Raw genomic sequence first — 22,607 nt, forward strand, 5'->3', positions numbered from 1 at the left:
AACGTTGGGATGTCAAAGCTACCGTTTATAGCCTCCCTGTAAATACTAACCCCTGACACTCACTCAGCTGAATCAGACTGCAAAATCTTGAAATCCTCTTCAACCCATAGCTAACCAATCTACCTCGCAACCACTCACCTCCATCGCTATGGCACCCCCACTACACCAAAAGCCTTATCCATGCTTGTGTTACTTCTCAACTCATTTTTTCAATATCATCCTTGCTGGCTATCAACATCTATTGTCAAAAAGAATTGTTAAAAACATAACTATTCATATCCTGAACTATATTCAGTTTTACTCATACATCATCTCTGTACTTGGTGACCTATATTGGCTCCTTGTCCCCAGCACGTTGAATATAAAAGCTTTGGCTTCATCTTCTAATCACTCCATGACCTCACTTATCCCCATGGTGGGAATTCCTCCCTGCTGTGTACTGCCCATCACCTGCTAATTTTCCCACTCTCAGCTTGTGTGTTTCTGCCCTTCCCTTTGCCCAACTTTTGAAGGTAGTTTTCAGCTACTCTCTGGAATCCTGCCCCTAAACCCTCACTGTCTCTCCACTTTAAAAACCTTCTCAAAACCCATTTTTTCAACCAAGTTTTCAATCACTGCTCCTAATGGTCCCCCAGGCCTTGGCATGCATTTCTTTATTAACTTCAACTATTTTTTTTAATCTTCTGTTAAAGCACCTTGGGGACAAATTCTACTTTATATAAATAAAGTAATTCTAACCATAGAAGACACTTTCCTGCCCTCCATTGCCAAATGATAGAACCCTGTAATCTTCTTTCTGGATAGCCTCAACCTCCCTGGCAAGCTCCTTTTTCAGCCCCACATACTGTAAGGTAACCCTATAGACCTCTCCGTGGCACATGCTCTTCTCCGGAGACTCTAGCATCTGCATGTCCTCCTCGCAAATCATTCCACTCTTCATTAGACAGAACGAGGACAGATATGACAGGAGGAAAATTAGTTTTGCCAACTCCTTTTGTAGGTTTCACCAAGAATCTGATCCATAACTAGTGCCAGCTCTGAGTTAGGCTTACACATGATCCACAGCCCGTCCAAATTATAACATCTCATGGTGTAAAAAAAAAAAATTCTCCTCATCCCATCTGATGCTTTTGGAAATTATCTTAAATCTGTGCCCTCTGATTACCAGGCATCTCGCCAGTGCAAACTGTTTCTCCTACTCCCTGCCCACTGTCGCTTTAGTTTTAAATGTATCTCTGTTTGCAGGAATGCTTAATGAGCCTTGGTACTGTTCCACCTCTCACAGGCTGTGCAGAATAAAATGGGGTCAGCTAGGGTGATCTATTTCAAATTGCCAACTTGATAATTTTTTTTCCATCAGTCTCCTAGGGACTAATTTGAAGAAAGATTTCTTGTTGTTTCTCCTTTCCTCCAGCAAATCTCCTTAATGGACCAAGTAATAATGAGGTCATTATGATACTCAAGTCAGAGACGGCTTGAATTTCTTGCAGGGGCCACCCTCTTCCTCAATTTCTCCTCACTTGGAACCCTCTTAACCTGACAATTGATAGCCTCTCTTTTACATATGGAAGATCTAATGTGACAACTAGTTTTGCCTATATTTGACTCTCCAATCTGAAGACCAGGTTCTCATACATTAAAAGCATCCCAGGCAAACATTGTTTTGCATTATGTAACTCCCTTCCCCACACCACCATCACCACTGCTGCTGCTGCTTCCAGCCTGGCTCCTTGCATCCCAAAGGAAGAAAATTCCCCTTTAATAAATAAGGAGATTACATGGAAAATAAAACTGGGGAAAAAATGTTCAATAATACAAGCAAACAGTTACACAGAATTACAAAATCTACAGCACAGAAATGGACAATTCAGCCCAAATGGTCTACCCTGGCGTTTTTGCTCCCCATGAAGCTTCTTCCACCCCTCTTCATCTAAGCACATGCTTCTATTCCCTTCACCTTCAGATGCTTATCAAGCTTCCCCTTATACGTATCCGAAATAAAACAATTCCATACACTCTTGGAGAAATTTTAGCAGAAATGTTACTATCTAGTCCAGAGCTGATGAAAACCTCATCTTTTAAATATTCCTCCTTTCCCTCTGGGCAAGAGCAAGCACATGTGAAGGATGGTCACTGACTGCTGGCACTCTTTGCTCAAGCATCATTCTTTGTGTACAAGCCTGAATTGTGCATGTCAACTGAACAAGATTGTACACAAGAGACCCAAGAGAAAATTAATAGCATACAGAATCAAGGGGAACATGTCTTTAATAAGAGATGGAAGGAAAGCAGAAACAGAATAGGGCAAAAAAGAATTTCTTGGACTATCATAGAACGCTTACACACCACAGAAAGAGGCCACGTGGCCCATCATGTGCATGACAGCTCTCTGCAAGAGCCAACTCAGCTAGTCCCATTACCCAGCCCATTCCTCGTTCCTTTAGGTACTTATCCAATCCCCTTTGAAAGCCCAAATGTATCTGCCTCCATCACACTCAGACAGTGAATTTCAAATTCCAGTCACTCGCTGTGTAAAAACAATTTCTCATGTCGCCTTTGGCTCTTTTGCCAACCACCTTAAATCAGTGTCTTCTGGTTTTCCAATGGGAAGAGTTTAGCTCTATTTACTCTGTCTAGATTCCTCATGATTTTGAGCACTTCTATCAAATCTCCTCTCAACCTTCTGGAAGCAGAACAGCCCCAGCTTCTCCAATTTATCCATGTAACTAAAGTTCCTCATTCCTGGAACCATTCTTGTAAATCACTTGTGTACCCTTGCTAAAGTTCACACATCCTTCCTAAAGTGTGGTGCCCAGAATTCCAGTTTAGGCACAACCAGAATTTTATAAAGGTTCAACATAACATTCTTGCTTTTGTACCTTTTTTTAAATCACTCTCTCAACCTGCCCTTCAATGACTTGTGCACATATACCCTGAGGTCTCTGTTCCTGAACCCCCTTTAGAATTGCACCCTTTATTTTATATTGCTTCGCCTTGTCATTTCTGCTAAAATGTACCACTTCATACTTGTCTGCATTAAATTTCATCTGCCATGTACCTGCCCATTCCACCAGCCCATTTACGTCCTCATGAAGTCTATCACTATCCATCCAAGTTTTAAGTCATCTGAAAGCTTTGAAATTGTGCCCTGTACACCCAAGTCTAGGTCATAACATATCTCAAGAAAAGCAGTGGAACTCCACTGTATACCATCATCCAGCCCAAAAAAACAACCGTTCACAATTACTCTCCATTTCCTGTCACGCTGCCGACATCATATCCATGCTGCCACTTTCCCTTTTATTCCATGGTTTTCAACTTTGCTGGCAAGCCTATCATGTGACTTTTCATTAACTGCCTTTAGGAAGGCAATATACGCCACATTACCCTCATTAACCTGTTATCTCATCCAAAAATTCAATCAAGTTAGGTAAACATGATTTGCCTTTAACAAATCTGTGCTGTCCCTAATTAATCCACACTTGTCCAAGTGACTCTTATTTTTGTTCCAGATTATCGTTTCTAAAAGCTTTCCCATGATCAATGTTGAACTGACTGGCCTGGGTTTATCCTTACATGATTTACATGTGCTTCTTTCAATCTAGTCTGCTATATTTGCTTCTCACTATGTGGTCTCCTCTACATTGGGGAGCCCAAACACAGATGGGGTGACCATTTTGTGCAACACCTCTGTTTAGTCCGCAAGCTTGACCCCAAGCTTCCAATGGCCTCTCATTTTAATTCTCCACATTGGTCTGACCCAGACATTCCTGTCCTCAGCCTGCTGCACTGTTCCAGTGAAGCTCACCGTAGACTTGAGGAACAGCATCTCATTTTTCCATTTTGCACTTTACAGCCTTCTGGACTCAATATTGAGTTCACCAATTTCAGACCATAATCTCTGCCCCCTTTTTGTTTCCTTTCTTTGCTTGTTTTGTTTTTTCTCTTCTTTCTTTCAGACAGCAGCACACCTGCTCTAGACATGTACATCCAAGTCTAGGTCATAACATATCTCAAGAAAAGCAGTGATCCTAGTACTGACCCCTGTGGAACTCCACTGTATACCATCATCCAGCCCAAAAAAACAATCGTTCACAATTACTCTCCATTTCCTGTCACGCTGCCAACTTCATATCCATGCTGCCACTTTCCCTTTTATTCCATGGTTCTCAATTTTGCTGGCAAGCCTATCATGTGGCACTTCATTAACTGCCTTTAGGAAGTTTTTGTTTTTGTCTCTTTTCTTGCCTGATCACCATTCCCTTTTGTCCTGGAAGACTAACTCTACTGACATTCAATCCCCCCTGTCTTCCACCTCATCACAGACCTTCCTCTTGTCCTTGTCCCACCCTCCCCTTGCTTAAAACCTATTACATTTCTAACATTGCTTCCCAATTCTGATGAAAGGTCTTTGACCCGAAATGTTAACTCTGTTTCTCTCTCCACAGATGCTGACAGACCTGTTAAGTATTTCCAGCATTTTCTGATTTTGTTTCAGATTTCCAGCATCTGCTGTATTCTGCTTTTTGATAGGTAGCAGAGGCAGTTCAGTGCATAAACATTTGAAGCAATACACTATGGGAGAATAGGGAAATGTACTATAAATGGTATGAATTTAAATGGAATAAAAAACAGACATTCAGGTCATTAAAAAGATGACAGTGCAATTAGATAAGTCCACAAAAAGACAAACAGAGTCTTTGGTTTGGTGCTACAGGCAAGAAAAGCAAATATAGTTGCTGATGAACTTATGTAAAACTCCTTTAATTAGGCCAGGGATGTTCTGTTGAAGGGTCAAGAGGACTCGAAACGTCACCTTTGCTCTTCTCCGCCGATGCTGCCAGACCTGCTGAGTTTTTCCAGGTATTTCTGTTTTTGTTTTGGATTTCCAGCATCCGAGTTTTTGTTTTTATACAAAACTGTACAATCTTTGGCAACCTATTAAAAGGGTATAATAGTAATGGAAGAGCAACCTGAGGTTCGCTGGGGCATAATTTCATTACAAAGAGGCCTGGAAGCTACGATATTTTTCCACCAGAGCTGATAAAGGTCTTCAAGGTTAAGAACTGTTACAATAAGCTCATAATTGACTGATTGTTTCCAGTGGACGGTAACAAGACAGCACACATTTAAGATAAATCAAAGAATTAAAAGTGAGTTTAGAAAAGAACAATTTCCACAGAATGCAGTTAGAACGTGAAACTTTTGGCAACACGATATTAAAGCAGAGTCCACAAATTCCATGAAAAAAAGAATCAGACAGCTACCTGGAAAAGAAAATTGATAATAGAGAGATTGAGCAGACTAGTGGGATTAGATCATGTGCTTCATGTAAAGTAAAGGAACAGCACAGAGCTGATGGGCCAAACAATCACATTCTGTCCAGCAACAGTCTGGGATATTCAGAGGCAGCCTATCTTGATTGGCTATCAGAATATACATGGGGCCAACATTCAACCAAATCTATGCAGTTCAAAATCAAAACAGCAACATCATGCTGCAGATGGTCATCATTTGAAGAAACTGCTCTTCAACTTCTGGTTCCATTTCAGTCCCACACTCCTAATCTTTGGCCACCCAAAGCGGAGGGAGACGGGCAATGTCGGAGGAACTCCTCGCAGGTCTGGCTAAAGTGGGTATCCACAGGTCCAGGTTGAACAGGGTCCAAGGAATGGCCACTCTGGCTGCCTGCCTCTCTTCCACAGTCTTGTCCTCACCCGTCTGGTCCTGGGGAGGGAGGATGCGGTGTCCAACAGTTCACTCAACGTCTTCTGCAACCAATGGGCACCAGAGTGGCAGATAGCACAAATGACACTAACTTTCCTTGTTTTTTCATGATTGAGTTCTGTATAAGTTGCGCCCATATAAACGGGAGCCACTTTTGTTTGTTTTTTGTGTACCCCTTTTTTTTTTAAGTTAAGAAAGGTATACTATAGATGAATTTATTGGCTACTTAAACATAAATTACATTTTCCAGCTTGATTTTTGGAATAAAAGAATGTAACAATTAGCACGGCCAATGAAGTAGGGAAGGAGGGAGGAAGGAAGAGGAAGGAGAAGATTTGCACTTATAAAGAGATTTTCGCAACCACTGGACATCTCAAAGTGCTTTACAGCCAATGAAATACTTTTGAAGTATAGTCACTGTTGTAACATAAGAAATCTGGCAACCAATTTGTACACAGCAAGCTCCCACAAACAGCAATTCAATAACGATCAGATTTTTTTTGTGACATTGATTGAGGGGTAAATATTAGCCCTTGCTCTCCTTCAAAATGGTGCCTTGGAATCTTTTACATTCATTCAAGCAGATAGGATGAGACCTTGGTTTAACATTTCACCCAAAAGATGGCACCTCAGGCAGTACAGCACACCCTCAGTAATGCACTGTGAGTGTCAGCATAGGTGTCAGCTAGACTACGGTATTTTGGTCAATGTTCTATCAAAGAATGAAAACTGTGAGGATGCAGGGACCCTCCAGACACTTTATCTTACTTGTCCACTACAAAGGACCAGTTGCATAGACAGGCCCAAGAATCTAAATATGACCTCATACACAAATTGGGTATCTAACAATAAACTCTGTAATAAGGATGAACTCACTCAATACTGTATTGTATTGTTTGGGTTCCACCAGGGCCACTCAGCTCCTGACCTCATTACATCCTTAGTCCAAACACGGACAAAGAGTTGAAAAGAGGTGAGGTGAGTGTGACTGCCCTTAACATCAAGGCAACATTTGACCAAGAGTGGCATCAAGGAGTCCTAGCAAAACTGGAGTCAATGGGAATTGGGGGAAAACCTCTCAACTGGTCGAAGTCATCCCTAGCACAAAGGAAGATAGTGGTGATTGTTGGAGGCCAATCATCTCAGTCCCAGGACATTGCTGCAGGAGTCCCTCAGGGTAGTATCCTAGACCCAATTTTCTTCAGCTACTTTATCAATGACCTTCCCTCCATCATAATGTCAGAAGTGGGGTTGTTCACTGATGATTGCACAATGTTCAGCAACATTCGCGACTCCTCAGGTACTAAAGCAGTCCATGTCCATACGCAGCAAGACCTGGACAACATTCAGGCTTAGGCTGATTAGTGGCAAGTAACACTCACGTCACACAAGTGCCAGGTAATGACCATCTCCAACAAGAGAGAATCCAACCATCTCCTCTTGGCATTCAATGACATTACCATCACTGCATCCCCCACTATCAACATCCTGGGGGTTACCATCGACCAGAAACTGAACTGGACTAGCCATATAAATATTGTGCAGGTAAGAGGCTGGGAATTCTATGGAGAGTAGCTCGCCTCCTGACTCTCCAAAGCCTGTCCACTTTCTACAAGGCACAAGTCAGGATTGTGATGGAATATTCTCCACTTGCCTGGATGAGCCCAGCTCCAACGACACTCAAGAAGCTTGACACTATCCAGGACACAACAGCCCACTTGGTTAGCACTCCATCCACCACCTTCAAGATCCACTCCCACCACCACCAATGCACAGCGGCAGCAGTGTGTACCATCTACAAGGTGCACTGCAGCAACTCACCAGGACTCCTTCAACAGCACCTTTCAAGCCCACGGCCTCTACCTCCTCTAAGGACAAGGGCAGTAGTTACATGGGAACACCAGCACCTGCCAAGTTCCCCTCCAAGCCACTCACCACCCTGACTCGGAGCTACATCATCGTTCCTTCACTGTCGCTGGGTCAAAATCCTGGAACTCTCTCTCTAACAGCACTGTGGTGTATCCACACCACAGGGATTGCAACAGTTCAAGAAAGCAACTCACCACCACCTTCTCTAGGGCAATTAGGGACAGGTAATACAAGTGCTGGCCTAGCTAGTGACACCATGTCCCGTGAAAGAATTTTTTAAAAGATCTGTGTCACGATGTCTGATTTTCTTTTTTGGATTAACACAGGGGTTCCCAACCTGTGGGTTGTGAGCCTCGGAGCTCAGACTGAGTTTTGAGTTGAGTCTCTTTAAATGTTTGTTTTTTTTTCTGTCAGAGGGCGTGGTTTAATCATCTGTTCTGAGGCCTGATTGCAGCTATCATCACAGCCTGTACAAAGGCGAGGTCTTCACTCTTTTCAGGGCACACCAACAGTTTGAAACCATCCCCCATCACTCAACAACTCTCTCCCCAATTTTCTCTCCAGGGTTACATGACATCTGAGGCATTAAAATAGGGTCACATCAGTAAAAAGTTCAAGAAGCACTGGACTAAACAATCTCTTCCCTCATTTTCATTGTCCCATCACTGGTGGCCATGCCATCAGCTGCCTTGGGCTCAAGCTCTGGAATTTCCTCCCTAAAGCTCTTTAGCTCTCTCTCTCCTTCTCCTCCTCCAAGATACTCTTTCAAACCTACCTCTTTGCCCAAGTTTTTGGTCAACTATCCTCATATTTCTTTAGCCAGCTTGGTGTCAAACATCAATAATACTCCTGTGAAATACCATGGGATGTTTTATGTTCTACGCATTATATAAATGCAAGTCATTGTTGTTCACAAGCTGTACCTCTCAAACTATAAAGTACAAATCAGGCTCTAAAAAGTCAAATAACAACAGGCAAAACCAAAAATTGTAACTCGGAGCTGGATTCAGGTAGGCGTGGGCTGGGACAAATGGCAGCCCTATACGCTTGACCTCAGCAATAATAGGCATGGGGAATTTTGACTCCAGGGCCCTCTGCATGCCATCTGTTAGTTGGATGGAGGGCAGGACCAGAAGATCGGTGGGAAGACGACAACCAGTCAGCACCAGAGTAGGCTCATTGGCAGAAGAACAGTTTTTGGAAGCCCAGGACAAGGGGGGCCTAAACTTGCCGTATGGAAACTGGAGAATCAATCCTGCCCACCCTGGCCCCACAAGAGTGCCCTTCTTACCTGCTGAAAAGAGCAAGGTAAAACAGAAGAAAGTGCGATCCAGTATTGAAGTTTCTTTTTTTTAATTCATTCAAGGGATGTGGGCTTCACTGGCTGGTTCAGCATTTATTGCCCATCCCTAGTTGCCCTTGAGAAGGTGGTGGTGAGCTGCCTTCTTGAACCACTGCAGCAGATGTGGTGTAGGTACACCCACACTGCCGTTAGGAAGGGAGTTCCAGGATTTTGGCCCAGCAACAGTGAAGGAACAGCGATATATTTGCATGTCAGGCTGGTGAATGGCTTGAGAGGGGAACTTCCAGGTCATGGTGTTCCCATCTATCTGCTGCCCTTGTCCTTCTAGATGGCAGCGGTCGTGGGTTTGGAAGGTGTTGTCGAAGCAGCCTTGGTGAATTCCTGCAGTGTATCTTGTAGATGGTACACACTGCTGCTACTGTGCGTTAGTGGTGAAGGGAGTGAATGTTTGTGGGTGTGGTGCCAATCAAATGGGCTGCTTTGTCCTGGATGGTGTCGAGCTTCTTGAGGTTGTAGGAGCTGCACTCATCCAGGCAAGTGGGGAGTATTCCATCACACTCCTGACTTGTGCCTTGTAGATGGTGGACAGGCTTTGGAGAGTCAGGTGAGTTACTCCCCACAGGATTCCTAGCCTCTGACCTGCTCTTGTAGCCACAGTATTTATATGGCTAGTTCAGTTCAGTTTCTGGTCAGTGGTAACCCCCAGGGTGTTGATAGTGGGAGATACAGTGATGGTAATGCCATTGAACGTCAGGGGGCGATGGTTAGATTCTCTTGTTGGAGATGGTCATTGCCTGACACTTGTGTGGTGCGAATGTTACTTGCCACTTGTCAGCCCAAGACTGGATGTTGCTGCATTTGGACATGGGCTGCTTCAGTATCTGACGGGTCATGAATGGTGAACATTGTACAATCATCAGCAAACATCCCCACTTCTGACCTCATGATGGAAGGAAGGTCATTGATGAAGCAGCTGAAGATGGCTGGGCAGAGGACATACCCTGAGTAACTCCTGCAATGGTGTCCTGGAGCTGAGATGACCGACCTCCAACAACCACAACCATCTTCCTTTGTGCTAGGTGTGGCTCCAACCAGCAGAGAGCTTTCCTCCTGATTCCCATTGACTCCAGTTTGCTAGTGCTCCTTGATGCCACACTCAGTCAAATGTTGTCTTGATGTCAAGGGTAGTCACACTCATCTCACCTTGGGAGTTCAGCTCTTTTGTCCATGTTTGAACCAAGGCTGTAAGGAGCCAAGTGGCCCTGGCTGAAGCCAAACTGGGTGTCAGTGAGCAGGTTATTGCTAAGCAAGTGCCGCTTGAAAGCACTGTTGATGACCCCTTCTATTACTTTATTGATGATCGAGAGTAGACTGATAATGGCGGTAATTGGCTGGGTTGAATTTGTCCTGCCTTTTGTGTAGAGGGGGTGATACTGGGGATCTCCAGAGGAGGCCAAGATGGATCATTCACTCGGCACTTCTGGCTGAAGATTGTAGCAAGTGCTTCAGCCTTGTCTTTTGCACTGATATGCTGGGCTCTCCCATCATTGAAGATGGGGATATCTGTGAAGCCTCCTCCTCCAGCGAGTTGTTTAATTGTCCACCACCATTCACGACTGGATGTGGCAAGGCTGCAGAGCTTAGATCTGATCCATTGGTTGTGGGATCGCTTAGCTCTGTCTATCACTTGCTGCTTATGCTGTTTGACACACAAGTAGTCCTGTGTTATAGCTTCACCAGGTTGACACCTCATTTTTAGGTATGCCTGGTGCTGCTCCTGGCATGCCCTCCTGCATTCTTCATTGAACCGGGGTTGATCCCCTGGCTTGATGATAATGGTAAAGTGGGGGATATGTCAGGCCATGAGGTTACAGATTGTGTTCCAGTACAATTCTGCTGCTGCTGATGGCCCACAGCACCTCATGGATGCCCAGTCTTGAGTTGCTAGATCTGATCGAAATCTATCCCATTTAGCACATGCCACACAACATGATGGAGGGTATCCTCAATGTGAAGGCAGGACTTAGATTCCACAACGACTGTGCGGTGGTCACTCCTACCGATACTGTCATGGACAGATGCATCTGCGGCAGGCAGGGTGGTATGGATGTTTTTCCCCCTTGTTGGTTCCCTCACCACCTGCCACAGAGCCAGGTCAGTCGTCATGCTACAGAGCAATCTTGGTGATAAAGTTGTTGAGGGTAACACCCAGCCACCTTTAATTTCCTTTCTGCCAGGTTTCTGTCAGGTGGGTAGGGTTAAAATTTTCCTTCATCTTTTACATTTAAAACAATACAATTCTCAAATACCATGAGTTTCAGTTAGCTGCAGCATGAATAAATTTACAGATATACCTGAAGTTTATATATGTAGTCTGAAGAGTACAGTATCATTATCATGTACGTAATATTTTTACCTTTTGCTCATCATGTGACATATTGCTTCGGTGTGCTTTAACAATGCGCACTGTTGCATATATAATTTGATATTAGAATCTACATTTAAACTTTTGATGTGAGTGACAATCATGATTTACAGGTGACAAAAAAAGCACAAACTGGCCCTTCAAGAAGATTATGTAAACTTTTAAATAATTAACCTTTAACAAAATGGTTCCATCATACAATAGACAGGTTAGTGAGAGTGGGGCGGGGAGTGAGGTAGAGAAATAAAACATCACAAGCGAATTGTTGCAAAGTGAAATCGTAAGGGACAGAAATGTTAGAAACACAAAGGGGCAAGCATGTAGGCCTTGGAGAGAAAGATAATTAAAAATCAGGTCGTGTAACCAAAAGAAACATCCTGACCTTAATTTGTAACTATGTTAGAAAACTACATCTCAGAAACCATAGCAATTGTGTGCTGCAAGATAAACTGTTTATTTCCAATTTTCTCCCATTTCCCTCCTCGCCTGAAAGCAGCAACTCCCATTGGCTTAGATACATCCATGAGATCGAAACTGAAACAAAAACATAAATACCTGGAAAAACTCAGCAGGTCTGACAGCATCTGCGGAGAGGGATACAGTTGACGTTTCGAGTCCATATGACCCTTTATCAGAACTAAGACATATAGAAATGAGATGAAATATAAGCCGGTAGAGGGGGGTGGAACAGGTAGAGCTCGATAGGGGGCCAGTGATAGGTGGAGGCCAAGAAGAGACTGCCAAAGATGCCATAGACAAAAGGACAAAGGGGTGTTGATGGTGGTGATATTTTCTAAAAGATGTGCTAATGGGGACATTAAGGGTAGAAAGCAGGGCAAGCTAGTGGCAGATGGCCCTAGTGGGGGTGGGGTAGGGGAAGGGATCAAAATGGGCTAAAAGGTGGAGATGAAACAATAGATCGGAACAAATGTAAAAATAGGAGGGAAAAGAAAAACATAAATTATTGGAAAAAGGGGGATCGGAAAAGGGGTGGGGATGGAGGAGAGAGTTCATGATCTGAAATTGTTGAACTCAATATTAAGTCCAGAAGACTGTAAAGTGCCTAGTCGGAAGATGAGGTGCTGTTCCTCCAGTTTGCGTTGAGCTTCACTGGAACATTGCAGCAGGCCAAGGACGGATGTGTGGGCATGAGAGCAGGGTGGTGTGTTGAAATGGCAAGCGACAGGGAGGTCTGGGTCATGCTTGCGGACAGACCGAAGGTGTTCCGCAAAGCGGTCATCCAGTCTGTGTTTGGTCTCTCCAATGTAGAGGAGCCCTGAAACTGAACCTTCCTTCAGTGAAATGTATTCCTCGATGCTTTATCCTGTCAAGTCCAAATTACCTCGAGGACACAACAAATAATGTCTTTAACATGGTTAAGTGGCCAAGGGCACATCACAGATGTGTTATCAAACAAAATCTGACACTCAGCCACATGAGATATTAGGACAGGTGATGTGCAGGCTTTAAGGAGAAGACATAATGAAGCAGAGAGGCTTATGGAGGGGTTCCCAGAGCTATAAACCTAGGTAGCTGAAGGCACGGCTGCCAGTGGTGGAGTGAAGAAAATTGGGGATGCGCAAGAGGCCAGGACTGAAGGAACCCAAGAGGTAGAGGGTCAGAGAGCTGGAGGTTACAAGAATAGAGAGAGGTAAAGCCATGGAGGAATTTGAAACAAGGGTGGGAACTTTAAAATAACCTAATAATTCCTTTATTGTAGGTAACAGAAACCATATGAATTGTGGCAATTTGTTACCTGATCAAATATAAAGCTCTGGGTTATATTCCCTATGTCAGAGGCTCAACCTGGCTCTTGCCTTGAATTTCTATACTACAAACAACAGTGACATTGAACATAAAGGCAGAATTAGCCAACAACGTGGCCAACACCAGCACAAGAAGCTGAAGCCTTATTGTTCATTTTTGAAATGGCTTTACTTGTATAGGGTTTACTAGTGAGGAAATAATTAGTATCAAAGCTTTCAGAACCTTTTTCCAAAAACTGTAACTATAAGCAGAACCCGGCATGGAGACGTGCACTAGGGATCTAGTTTTTGCTCCAACAATTTCCAGTTACTTGAAAAGCCTCATACAGGGAAATGGTAGCCAAAGATTTGCCACTGCATGTACAACATCGTGGAAATGCCATTATTTTTGTTGTTTAGTTCAACTTTTTAAACTGCAAACATGATGAGATTATCAGGAAGGTAAAAAGTTACTGAAATACTTTTTAAAGCAACTCTTTACAAAAAGGTATGAATTTTCCTGCTTCATCTGGTGCATAAATTTGTAAAAACAATTCCTTTAATGTAAAATTCAATATCCCTGAGCCACAAACTAAATCCACTCACTCCTCCCTGCATAGTTTCATGCTTTCTGCTCACAAGGTTGGAGAAGGTACACAACTTGTTTTATTTTACCAACACTAATGCTCAGGCAAAACTGGTGAAAATATTAACAAGAAAAAGATTTTATTTCCCCCAGCTATGAAAAAGTACGTTTTCAATATCGGACAGATATTAGTGATTAAGTTTAAAATTGACCTGATATGAATATCGGAGTAAAGGATGTTAGAATTGTTTTATCATTTAATAGAATAGATATGATATATATAACTCAGATAACATTGTGCTTATCAAAGCAATATTCTCTTTGTGATGATTCAATCATGCACTAGTTTTCAAAGATGGACACCAATATGTGACATTTAAAAATGAACTTCAATGCAATCTGATAGGAAAACAATGTGATCAGAGTGTAGCCAATAACCCTTAAAATTAGATCTGGATGTGTGACAAAGGAATGGCAAGATGCAAGATTAGCAAAACAACTATCATTGCGGCTTTGTGCCCTTGCGCAACAACTGTTATCAGGATCAGATCGAAGTGAAAGTGAATTCTCAACTGCTCCTGTTTATCTCACGGGAGCTCATAGAAGCCTATAAAATTCTAACAGGACTAGACAGGGTAGATGCAGGAAGGATGTTCCCGATGGTGGGGGAGTTCAGAACCAGGGGTCACAGTCTGAGGATACGGGGTAGACCATTTAGGACTGAGGTGAGGAGAAATTTCTTCACCCAGAGAGTGGTGAGCCTGTGGAATTCACTACCAGGGAAAGTAGTTGAGACCAAAACATTGTGTGTTTTCAAGAAGGAGTTAGATATAGCTCTTGGGGCGAAAGGGATCAAAGGGTATGGGAAGAAATTGGGAGAAGGCTATTGAGTTGGATGATCAGCCATGTTCATAATGAATGGCAGAGCAGGCTTGAAGGGCCTACTCCTGCTCCTATTTTCTATGTTTCTATATTATCCTTTTGAAGCAGATTCTCTGGTCATCCTTTTGATGGCATTTCCATTCAGATAATTACAATGTGATATGATTAACATTTGGCTCATTTCATATTTTTTGCATGGTATCCTGAATGTCACAAATATTTCTGTGATGAATGTTTGCATGCACAAGTCTTTTGAATTTGGAAGCATTTTAAGAGTTGATGATGCTAATCTTTGTAAAATGTGCCATGATGAAAGCCATTTGAAAAGGGAAGCACAGTGATTCCTAACTAACGACCACAAAATAGACAAATACTTCCATCACTGGAGTAACATGTGTCATGGTGTGCTTATTTTAAGATGTTAATGTAACGTGATGAGTTGATACGATGGCAAGTTTGATTACACAATTCATTCTACAGTTCCAAAGGTCTTTATCAGCACAGAGAGCTTTTAGAAAAGCTGATTAATTGCATCCTTGTAAGTTCACTGGAAGACACCAAGGTTACAAAACACAGGATGCATGTTACAATATAGTTTTGTAAATTTATCACTGGAATCTTATATTTCTGCTGTTTCCTGTTATGAGGTTATTGAAGAATTAAATAAAGCTCTTGACTGTTTTAATGAATTTGAGTTTTGATCTTCTTTGTCACATTATCGTATACCAGTATTGTGAAAGTGCTCATCTGCGGGAGGCCGAAGGTTGGTACATATCAGGAAATAAAATCACAACTTCTTAAATTAGACAATGGTCAATCAACATATCACCTTCCCTTTAAAGTGTGATATTTGCCGACTACGTTCAATCACAAAAAGTATGTAGCACATCACCTTAGCCACTACAGAAGAGCTCAAACACTACACGTCTTCCTCCAAATGACTGTGGTGCCCTCACAGTAATGTTTCAAGGCGCAGCTCTGCCCGGGCCCCTGGGCGGAGCTGCGGCCGCCCGGGCCCCTGGGCGGAGCTGCGGCCGCCCGGGCCCCTGGGCGGAGCTGCGGCCGCCCGGGCCCCTGGGCGGAGCTGCGGCCGCCCGGGCCCCTGGGCGGAGCTGCGGCCGCCCGGGCCCCTGGGCGGAGCTGCGGCCGCCCGGGCCCCTGGGCGGAGCTGCGGCCGCCCGGGCCCCTCGACAGGAGACCCAAGCTCAAAATCAGCCACCAAAGCATCTGCAGCAAAGCAGGAGTTGGATGTCTCCCGCTAACTGGTGAATGCAGTGATGCCGCGAGCCAGCACAGCCCGAGCCGTGGGTGATGAGCTTTGACCATACCCTAATTGGCAGCAAGTTCCGACCATAACGTCGGGCTCAGCTATTGAACAATAAGCAGCTACAGCAAAAACAAAAATAGCTGGAAAAACTCAGGTTTGACAGCATCTGTGGGGAGGAAGGCAGAGTTAACGCTTCATGCCCGTATGACTCTTCATCAATACAATAAGCAGCTCTCCCGATACAGCTCTGAAGAGCCATAAGGACTAAAAACTCTGATTGTCTCTCAACAGATGCTGCCAGATCGGCTGAGTTTTTCCAGCATTTTCTGTTCTTTAATCTCCGGTTACACCGGCCAGACAGCCCACTCCCCGGTTACACTGACCGCTTTCTGTCTGCATTAACCGCCTCCCTCCTCAGTTAAACCGGCCAGACAGCCCACTCCCCAGTTACACTGACCGCTTTCTGTCTGCATTAACCGCCTCCCTCCCCGGTTACACCGGCCAGACAGCCCACTCCACGGTTACACTGACCACTTTGTCTGAATTAACCGCCACCCTCTCCGGTTAAACCGGCCAGACAGCCCACTCACCGGTTACACTGACCGCTATCTGTCTGCATTAACCGCCTCCCTCCCCGGTAACACCGGCCAGACAGTCCACTCCCCGGTTACCCTGACCGCTTTCTGTCTGCATTAAACGCCTCCCTCCCCGGTTACACCGGCCAGACAGCCCACTCCCCGGTTTCCCTGACCGCTTTCTGTCTGCATTAACCGCCTCCCTCCCCGGTTACACCATCCAGACAGCCCACTCCCCGGTTGCACTGACCGCTTTCTGTCTGCATTAACCGCCTCCCTCCCCGGTTACACCTGCCAGACAGCCCACTCCCCGGTTACACTGACCGCTTTCTGTCTGCATTAACCGCCTCCCTCCACGGTTACACCGGCCAGACAGCCCACACCCCGGTTACACTGACCGCTTTCTGTCTGCATTAACCGCCACCTCCTCCGGTTACACCGGCCAGACAGCCCACTCCCCGGTTACACTGAGCGCTTTCTGTCTGCATTAACCGCCTCCCTCCTCAGTTAAACCGGCCAGACAGCACACTCCCCGGTTACACTGACCGCTTTTGTCTGCATTAACCGCCTCCCTCCCCGGTTACACCGGCCAGGCAGCCCACTCCTTGGTTACACTGACCGCTTTCTGTCTGAATTAACCGCCACCCTCTCCGGTTAAACCGGCCAGACAGCCCACTCACCGGTTACACTGATCGCTATCTGTCTGCATTAACCGCCTCCCTCCCCGGTTAAACCGGCCAGACAGCCAAATCTCCGGTTACACTGACCGCTTTCTGTCTGCATTAACCGCCTCCCTCCCCGGTTACACCGGCCAGACAGCCCACTCCCCGGTTACACTGACCGCTTTCTGTCGGCATTAACCACCTCCCTCCCCGGTTACACCGGCCAGACAGCCCACTCCCCGGTTACACTGACCGCTTTCTGTCGGCATTAACCACCTCCCTCCCCGGTTACACCGGCCAGACAGCCCACTCCCCGGTAACACTGACCGCTTTCTGTCGGCATTAACCGCCTCCCTCCCCGGTTACACCGGCCAGACAGCCCACTCCCCGTTTACACTGACCGCTTTCTTTCGGCATTAACCGCCTCCCTCCCCGGTTAGACCGGACAGACAGCCCACTCCCCGGTTACACTGACCGCTTTCTGTCTGCATTAACCGCCACCCTCCCCGGTTACACCGGCCAGACAGCCCACTCCCCGGTTACCCTGACCGCTTTCTGTCTGCATTAACCGCCTCCCTCCCCGGTTACACCGGCCAGACAGCCCACTCCCCGGTTACACTGTCCGCTTTCTGTCTGCATTACCCGCCAGCCTCTCCGGTTACATCGGCCAGACAGCCCACTCCCCGGTTACACTGACCGCTTTCTGCCTGCTTTAACCGCCAGCCTCTCCGGTTACACCGGACAGACAGCCCACTCCCCGGTAACACTGACCGCTTTCTGTCTGCAATAACCGCCTCCTTCCCCGGTTACAGGGGGCAGACAGCCCACTCCCCAGTTACACTGACCGCTTTCTGTCTGCATTAACCGCCTCCCTCCCCGGTTACACCGGCCAGACAGCCCACTCCCCGGTTACACTGACCGCTTTCTGGCTGCATTAACCGCCACCCTCTCCGGGTACACCGGCCAGACAGCCCACTCCCCTGTTACACTGACCGCTTTCTGTCTGCATCAACCGCTTCTCTCTCTGGTTACACCGGCCAGACAGCCCACACCCCGGTTACACTGACCGCTTTCTGTCTGCATTAACCGCCTCCTTCTCCGGTTACACCGGCCAGACAGCCCACTCCCCGGTTACACTGACCACTTTCTGTCTGCATTAACCGCCTCCCTCCCTGGTTACACCGGCCAAACAGCCCGCTCCCCGGTTACACTGACCGCTTTCTGTCTACATTAACCGGCTCACTCCCCGGTTACACCGAGCGGAATACCCGCTCCCCGGTTACACTGACCGCTTTCCGTCGGCATTAACCGCCTCCCTCCCGGTTACACTGAGCGGAATGCCCGCTCCCCGGTTACACTGACCGCTTTCTGTCGCCATTAACCGCCTCCCTCCCGGTTACAACGAGCCGAATGCCCGCTCCCCGGTTACTCTGACCGCTTTCTGTCTGCATTAACCGCCTCCCTCCCCGGTTACACCGGCCAGACATCCCACTCCCCGGTTACACTGACCGCTTTCTGTCTACGTTAACCGCCTCCCTCCCCGGTTACACCGGCCAGACAGCCAACTCCCCGGTGACACTGACCGCTTTCTGTCTGCATTAACCGCCTCCCTCCCCGGTTACACCGGCCAGGCAACCCGCTCCCCGGTTACACTGACGGCTTTCTGCCTGCATTAACCGCCTCCCTACCCGGTTACACCGGCCCGAAAGCCCACTCCCCGGTTACACTGAGCGCTTTCTGTCGGCATTAACCGGCTCCCTCCCCGTATACACCGAGCGGAATACCTGCTCCCCGGTTACACTGACCGTTTTCTGTCTGCATTAACCGCCACCTTCTCCGGTTACACCGGCCACACAGCCCACTCCCCGGTAACACTGACCGCTTTCTGTCTGCAATAACCGCCTCCTTCCCCGGTTACACGGGCCAGACAGCCCACTCCCCGGTTACACTGACCGCTTTCTGGCTGCATTAACCGCCACCCTCTCCGGGTACACCGGCCAGACAGCCCACTCCCCTGTTACACTGACCGCTTTCTGTCTGCATCAACCTCTTCTCTCTCTGGTTACACCGGCCAGACAGCCCACGCCCCGGTTACACTGACCGCTTTCTGTCTGCATTAACCGCCTCCTTCTCCGGTTACACGGGCCATACAGCCCGCTCCCCGGTTACACTGACCACTTTCTGTCTACGTTAACCTGCTCCCTCCCCGGATACACAGAGCGGAATACCCGCTCCCCGGTTACACTGACCGCTTTCTGTAGGCATTAACCGCCTCCCTCCCGGTTACACTGAGCGGAATGCCCGCTCCCCGGTTACACTGACCGCTTTCTGTCGGCATTAACCGCCTCCCTCCCGGTTACAACGAGCCGAATGCCCGCTCCCCGGTTACTCTGACCGCTTTCTGTCTGCATTAACCGCCGCCCTCCCCGGTTACACCGGCCAGACATCCCACTCCCCGGTTACACTGACCGCTTTCTGTCTGCATTAATCGCATCCCTCCCCGGTTAGACCGGCCAGACAGCCCACTCCCCGGTTACACTGACCGCTTTCTGTTTGCATTAACCGCCTCCCTCCCCGGTTCCACCGGCCAGACATCCCACTCCCCGGTTACACTGACCGCATTCTGTCTGCATTAATCGCCTCTCTGGTTACACCGGCCAGAAAGCCCACTCCCCGGTTACACTGACCGCTATCTGTCTGCATTAACCGCCTCCCTCCCCGGTTAGACCGGCCAGGCAACCCGCTCCCCGGTTACACTGACGGCTTTCTGCCTGCATTAACCGCCTCCCTCCCCGGTTACACCGGCCCGACAGCCCACTCCCCGGTTACACAGACCGCTTTCTGTCGGCATTAACCGCCTCCCTCCCCGGTTAGACCGGACAGACAGCCCACTCCCCGGTTACACTGACCGCTTTCTGTCTGCATTAACCGCCACCCTTCCCGGTTACACCGGCCAGACAGCCCACTCCCCGGTTACCCTGACCGCTTTCTGTCTGCATTAACCGCCTCCCTCCCCGGTTACACCGGCCAGACAGCCCACTCCCCGGTTACACTGTCCGCTTTCTGTCTGCATTACCCGCCAGCCTCTCCGGTTACATCGGCCAGACAGCCCACTCCCCGGTTACACTGACCGCTTTCTGCCTGCTTTAACCACCAGCCTCTCCGGTTACACCAGACAGACAGCCCACTCCCCGGTTACACTGACCGCTTTCTGTCTACATTAACCGCCTGCCTCCTCAGTTACACCGGCCAGACAGCCCACTCCCCGGTTACACTGAACGCTCTCTGTCTGCATTAACCGCCTCCCTCCCCGGTTACACCGGCCAGACAGCCCACTCCACGGTTACACTGACCGCTTTCTGTCTGAATTAACCGCCACCCACCGGTGACACCGGCCAGACAGCCCACTCCCCGGTTACACTGACCGCTTTCTGTCTGCATTAACCGCCTCCCTCCCCGGTTACACCGGCCAGACAGCCCACTCCCCGGTTACACTGACCGTTTTCTGTCTGCATTAACCGCCACCTTCTCCGGTTACACCGGCCAGACAGCCCACTCCCCGGTAACACTGACCGCTTTCTGTCTGCAATAATCGCCTCCTTCCCCGGGTACACGGGCCAGACAGCCCACTCCCCGGCTACACTGACCGCTTTCTGGCTGCATTAACTGCCACCCTCTCCGGGTACACCGGCCAGACAGCCCACTCCCCTGTTACACTGACCGCTTTCTGTCTGCATCAACCGCTTCTCTCTCTGGTTACACCGGCCAGACAGCCCATGCCCCGGTTACACTGACCGCTTTCTGTCTGCATTAACCGCCTCCTTCTCCGGTTACACCGGCCAGACAGCCCACTCCCCGGTTACACTGACCGCTTTCTGTCTGCATTAACCGCCACCTTCTCCGGTTACACCAGCCAGACAGCCCACTCCCCGGTTACACTGACCGCTTTTGTCTGCATTAACCGCCTCCCTCCCCGGTTACACCGGCCAGACAGCCCACTCCATGGTTACACTGACCGCTTTCTGTCTGAATTAACCGCCACCCTCTCCGGTTAAACCGGCCAGACAGCCCACTCACTGGTTACACTGACCGCTATCTGTCTGCATTAACCGCCTCCCTCCCCGGTAACACCGGCCAGACAGCCCACTCCCCGGTTACCCGGACCGCTTTCTGTCTGCATTAAGCGCCTCCCTCCCCGGTTACACCGGCCAGACAGCCCACTCCCCGGTTTCCCTGACCGCTTTCTGTCTGCATTAACCGCCTCCCTCCCCGGTTACACCATCCAGACAGCCCACTCCCCGGTTGCACTGACCGCTTTCTGTCTGCATTAACCGCCACCTTCTCCGGTTACACCGGCCAGACAGCCCACTCCCCGGTTACACTGACCGCTTTCTGTCTGCATTAACCGCCTCCCACCCCGGTTACACCGGCCAGACAGCCCACTCCCCGGTGACACTGACCGCTTTCTGTCTGAATTAACCGCCTCCCTCCCTGGTAAAACCGGCCAGACAGCCCACTCCCCGGTTACACTGACCGCTTTCTGTCTGCATTAACCGCCTCCCTCACCGGTTACACCGGCCAGACAGCGCACTCCACGGTTACACTGACCGCTTTCTGTCTGAATTAACCGCCACCCACCGGTGACACCGGCCAGACAGCCCACTCACTGGTTACACTGACCGCTTTCTGTCTGCATTAACCGCCTCCCTCCCCGGTTACACCGGCCAGACAGCCCACTCCCCCACGTGTCCGCCGCCTCATTCACTAACCCGGCGGCGGCGGGGGGGATTCGGTCCGGCGGCGAGTCAGTGGCCCGAGGGCCGGAGTCCCGGGGAATTGAGCAGCTGAGAGAATATCCGCGACCCGCAGCCGGAGCGCGGCCTTACCTTCACCTCCGTCCCCATCCCCGCCTGGTGTTCTCACAAAGCGGACCCGCGGTTCTTTCTAAACTTCCGGCGTGAGGAGCGCGCCTGAGCGCTGCAGGAAGAGACTGTCAGCAGCAGCTTCAATCACTCACACATCCAGCTAACATCAAGCATGTCCACACATTGTGATACAAGCAGACACAGCGCTCTAGGCTTTATAGGGATGGTTAGGAGATGTAATTAGTCGGAACTGGATGGGAAAGGCAGCCACTGTACGGAACTGAGTGAAAGAGCGAGGAGGGGGGAGAAAACTAACGGCTCGAATGCATTCAACCGTAGTCACCCTTTCTCAAAGTGGTTGGGTGATATTATGACCAGAGTTTCCAAGCCTGACCCGCACCTCTCCGATTGACTGCACTTAAACCTGATTTAATCTACAATTTACCGACTGACCCTTCAGTGCTGAGCATGGACTGGCCACAAGCTGGTGTTACAACAGGGGAGAATTGTGAGTTGGAGGTGCTGCTACTATGAATAGGAAATTCAAGGTGCTGTCAGCCAGATTATCAGTTATATCCCGTAGCAGAATTGATAGACCTGGTCCCCTCACATGAGATGTTATGAATTGTGGTTTCCCATGGTAAACTACAAAATACTTAAAGGGTGGATGCAGGTAAGATGTTTCCCCTGGTTGGGGAGTC

General features: G+C 48.1%; 1 protein-coding gene across 1 annotated transcript in view; it reads right to left on the reverse strand.

The window, feature by feature from the left end:
* Positions 1-22,096, reverse strand: part of mtap (methylthioadenosine phosphorylase) — a 212,922-nt gene extending 190,826 nt beyond the window's left edge. The window contains exon 1 of the mRNA XM_078569460.1: positions 21,928-22,096. Coding sequence (XP_078425586.1) covers positions 21,928-21,945 — 18 coding nt within the window. The 5' untranslated portion in view covers positions 21,946-22,096. The remainder of the gene's footprint in view (positions 1-21,927) is intronic.
* Positions 22,097-22,607: the final 511 nt, after the last annotated feature.

Source organism: Cetorhinus maximus, chromosome 2 (genome assembly GCF_964194155.1).
Source record: "Cetorhinus maximus chromosome 2, sCetMax3.hap1.1, whole genome shotgun sequence".
NCBI lineage: Eukaryota > Metazoa > Chordata > Chondrichthyes > Lamniformes > Cetorhinidae > Cetorhinus > Cetorhinus maximus.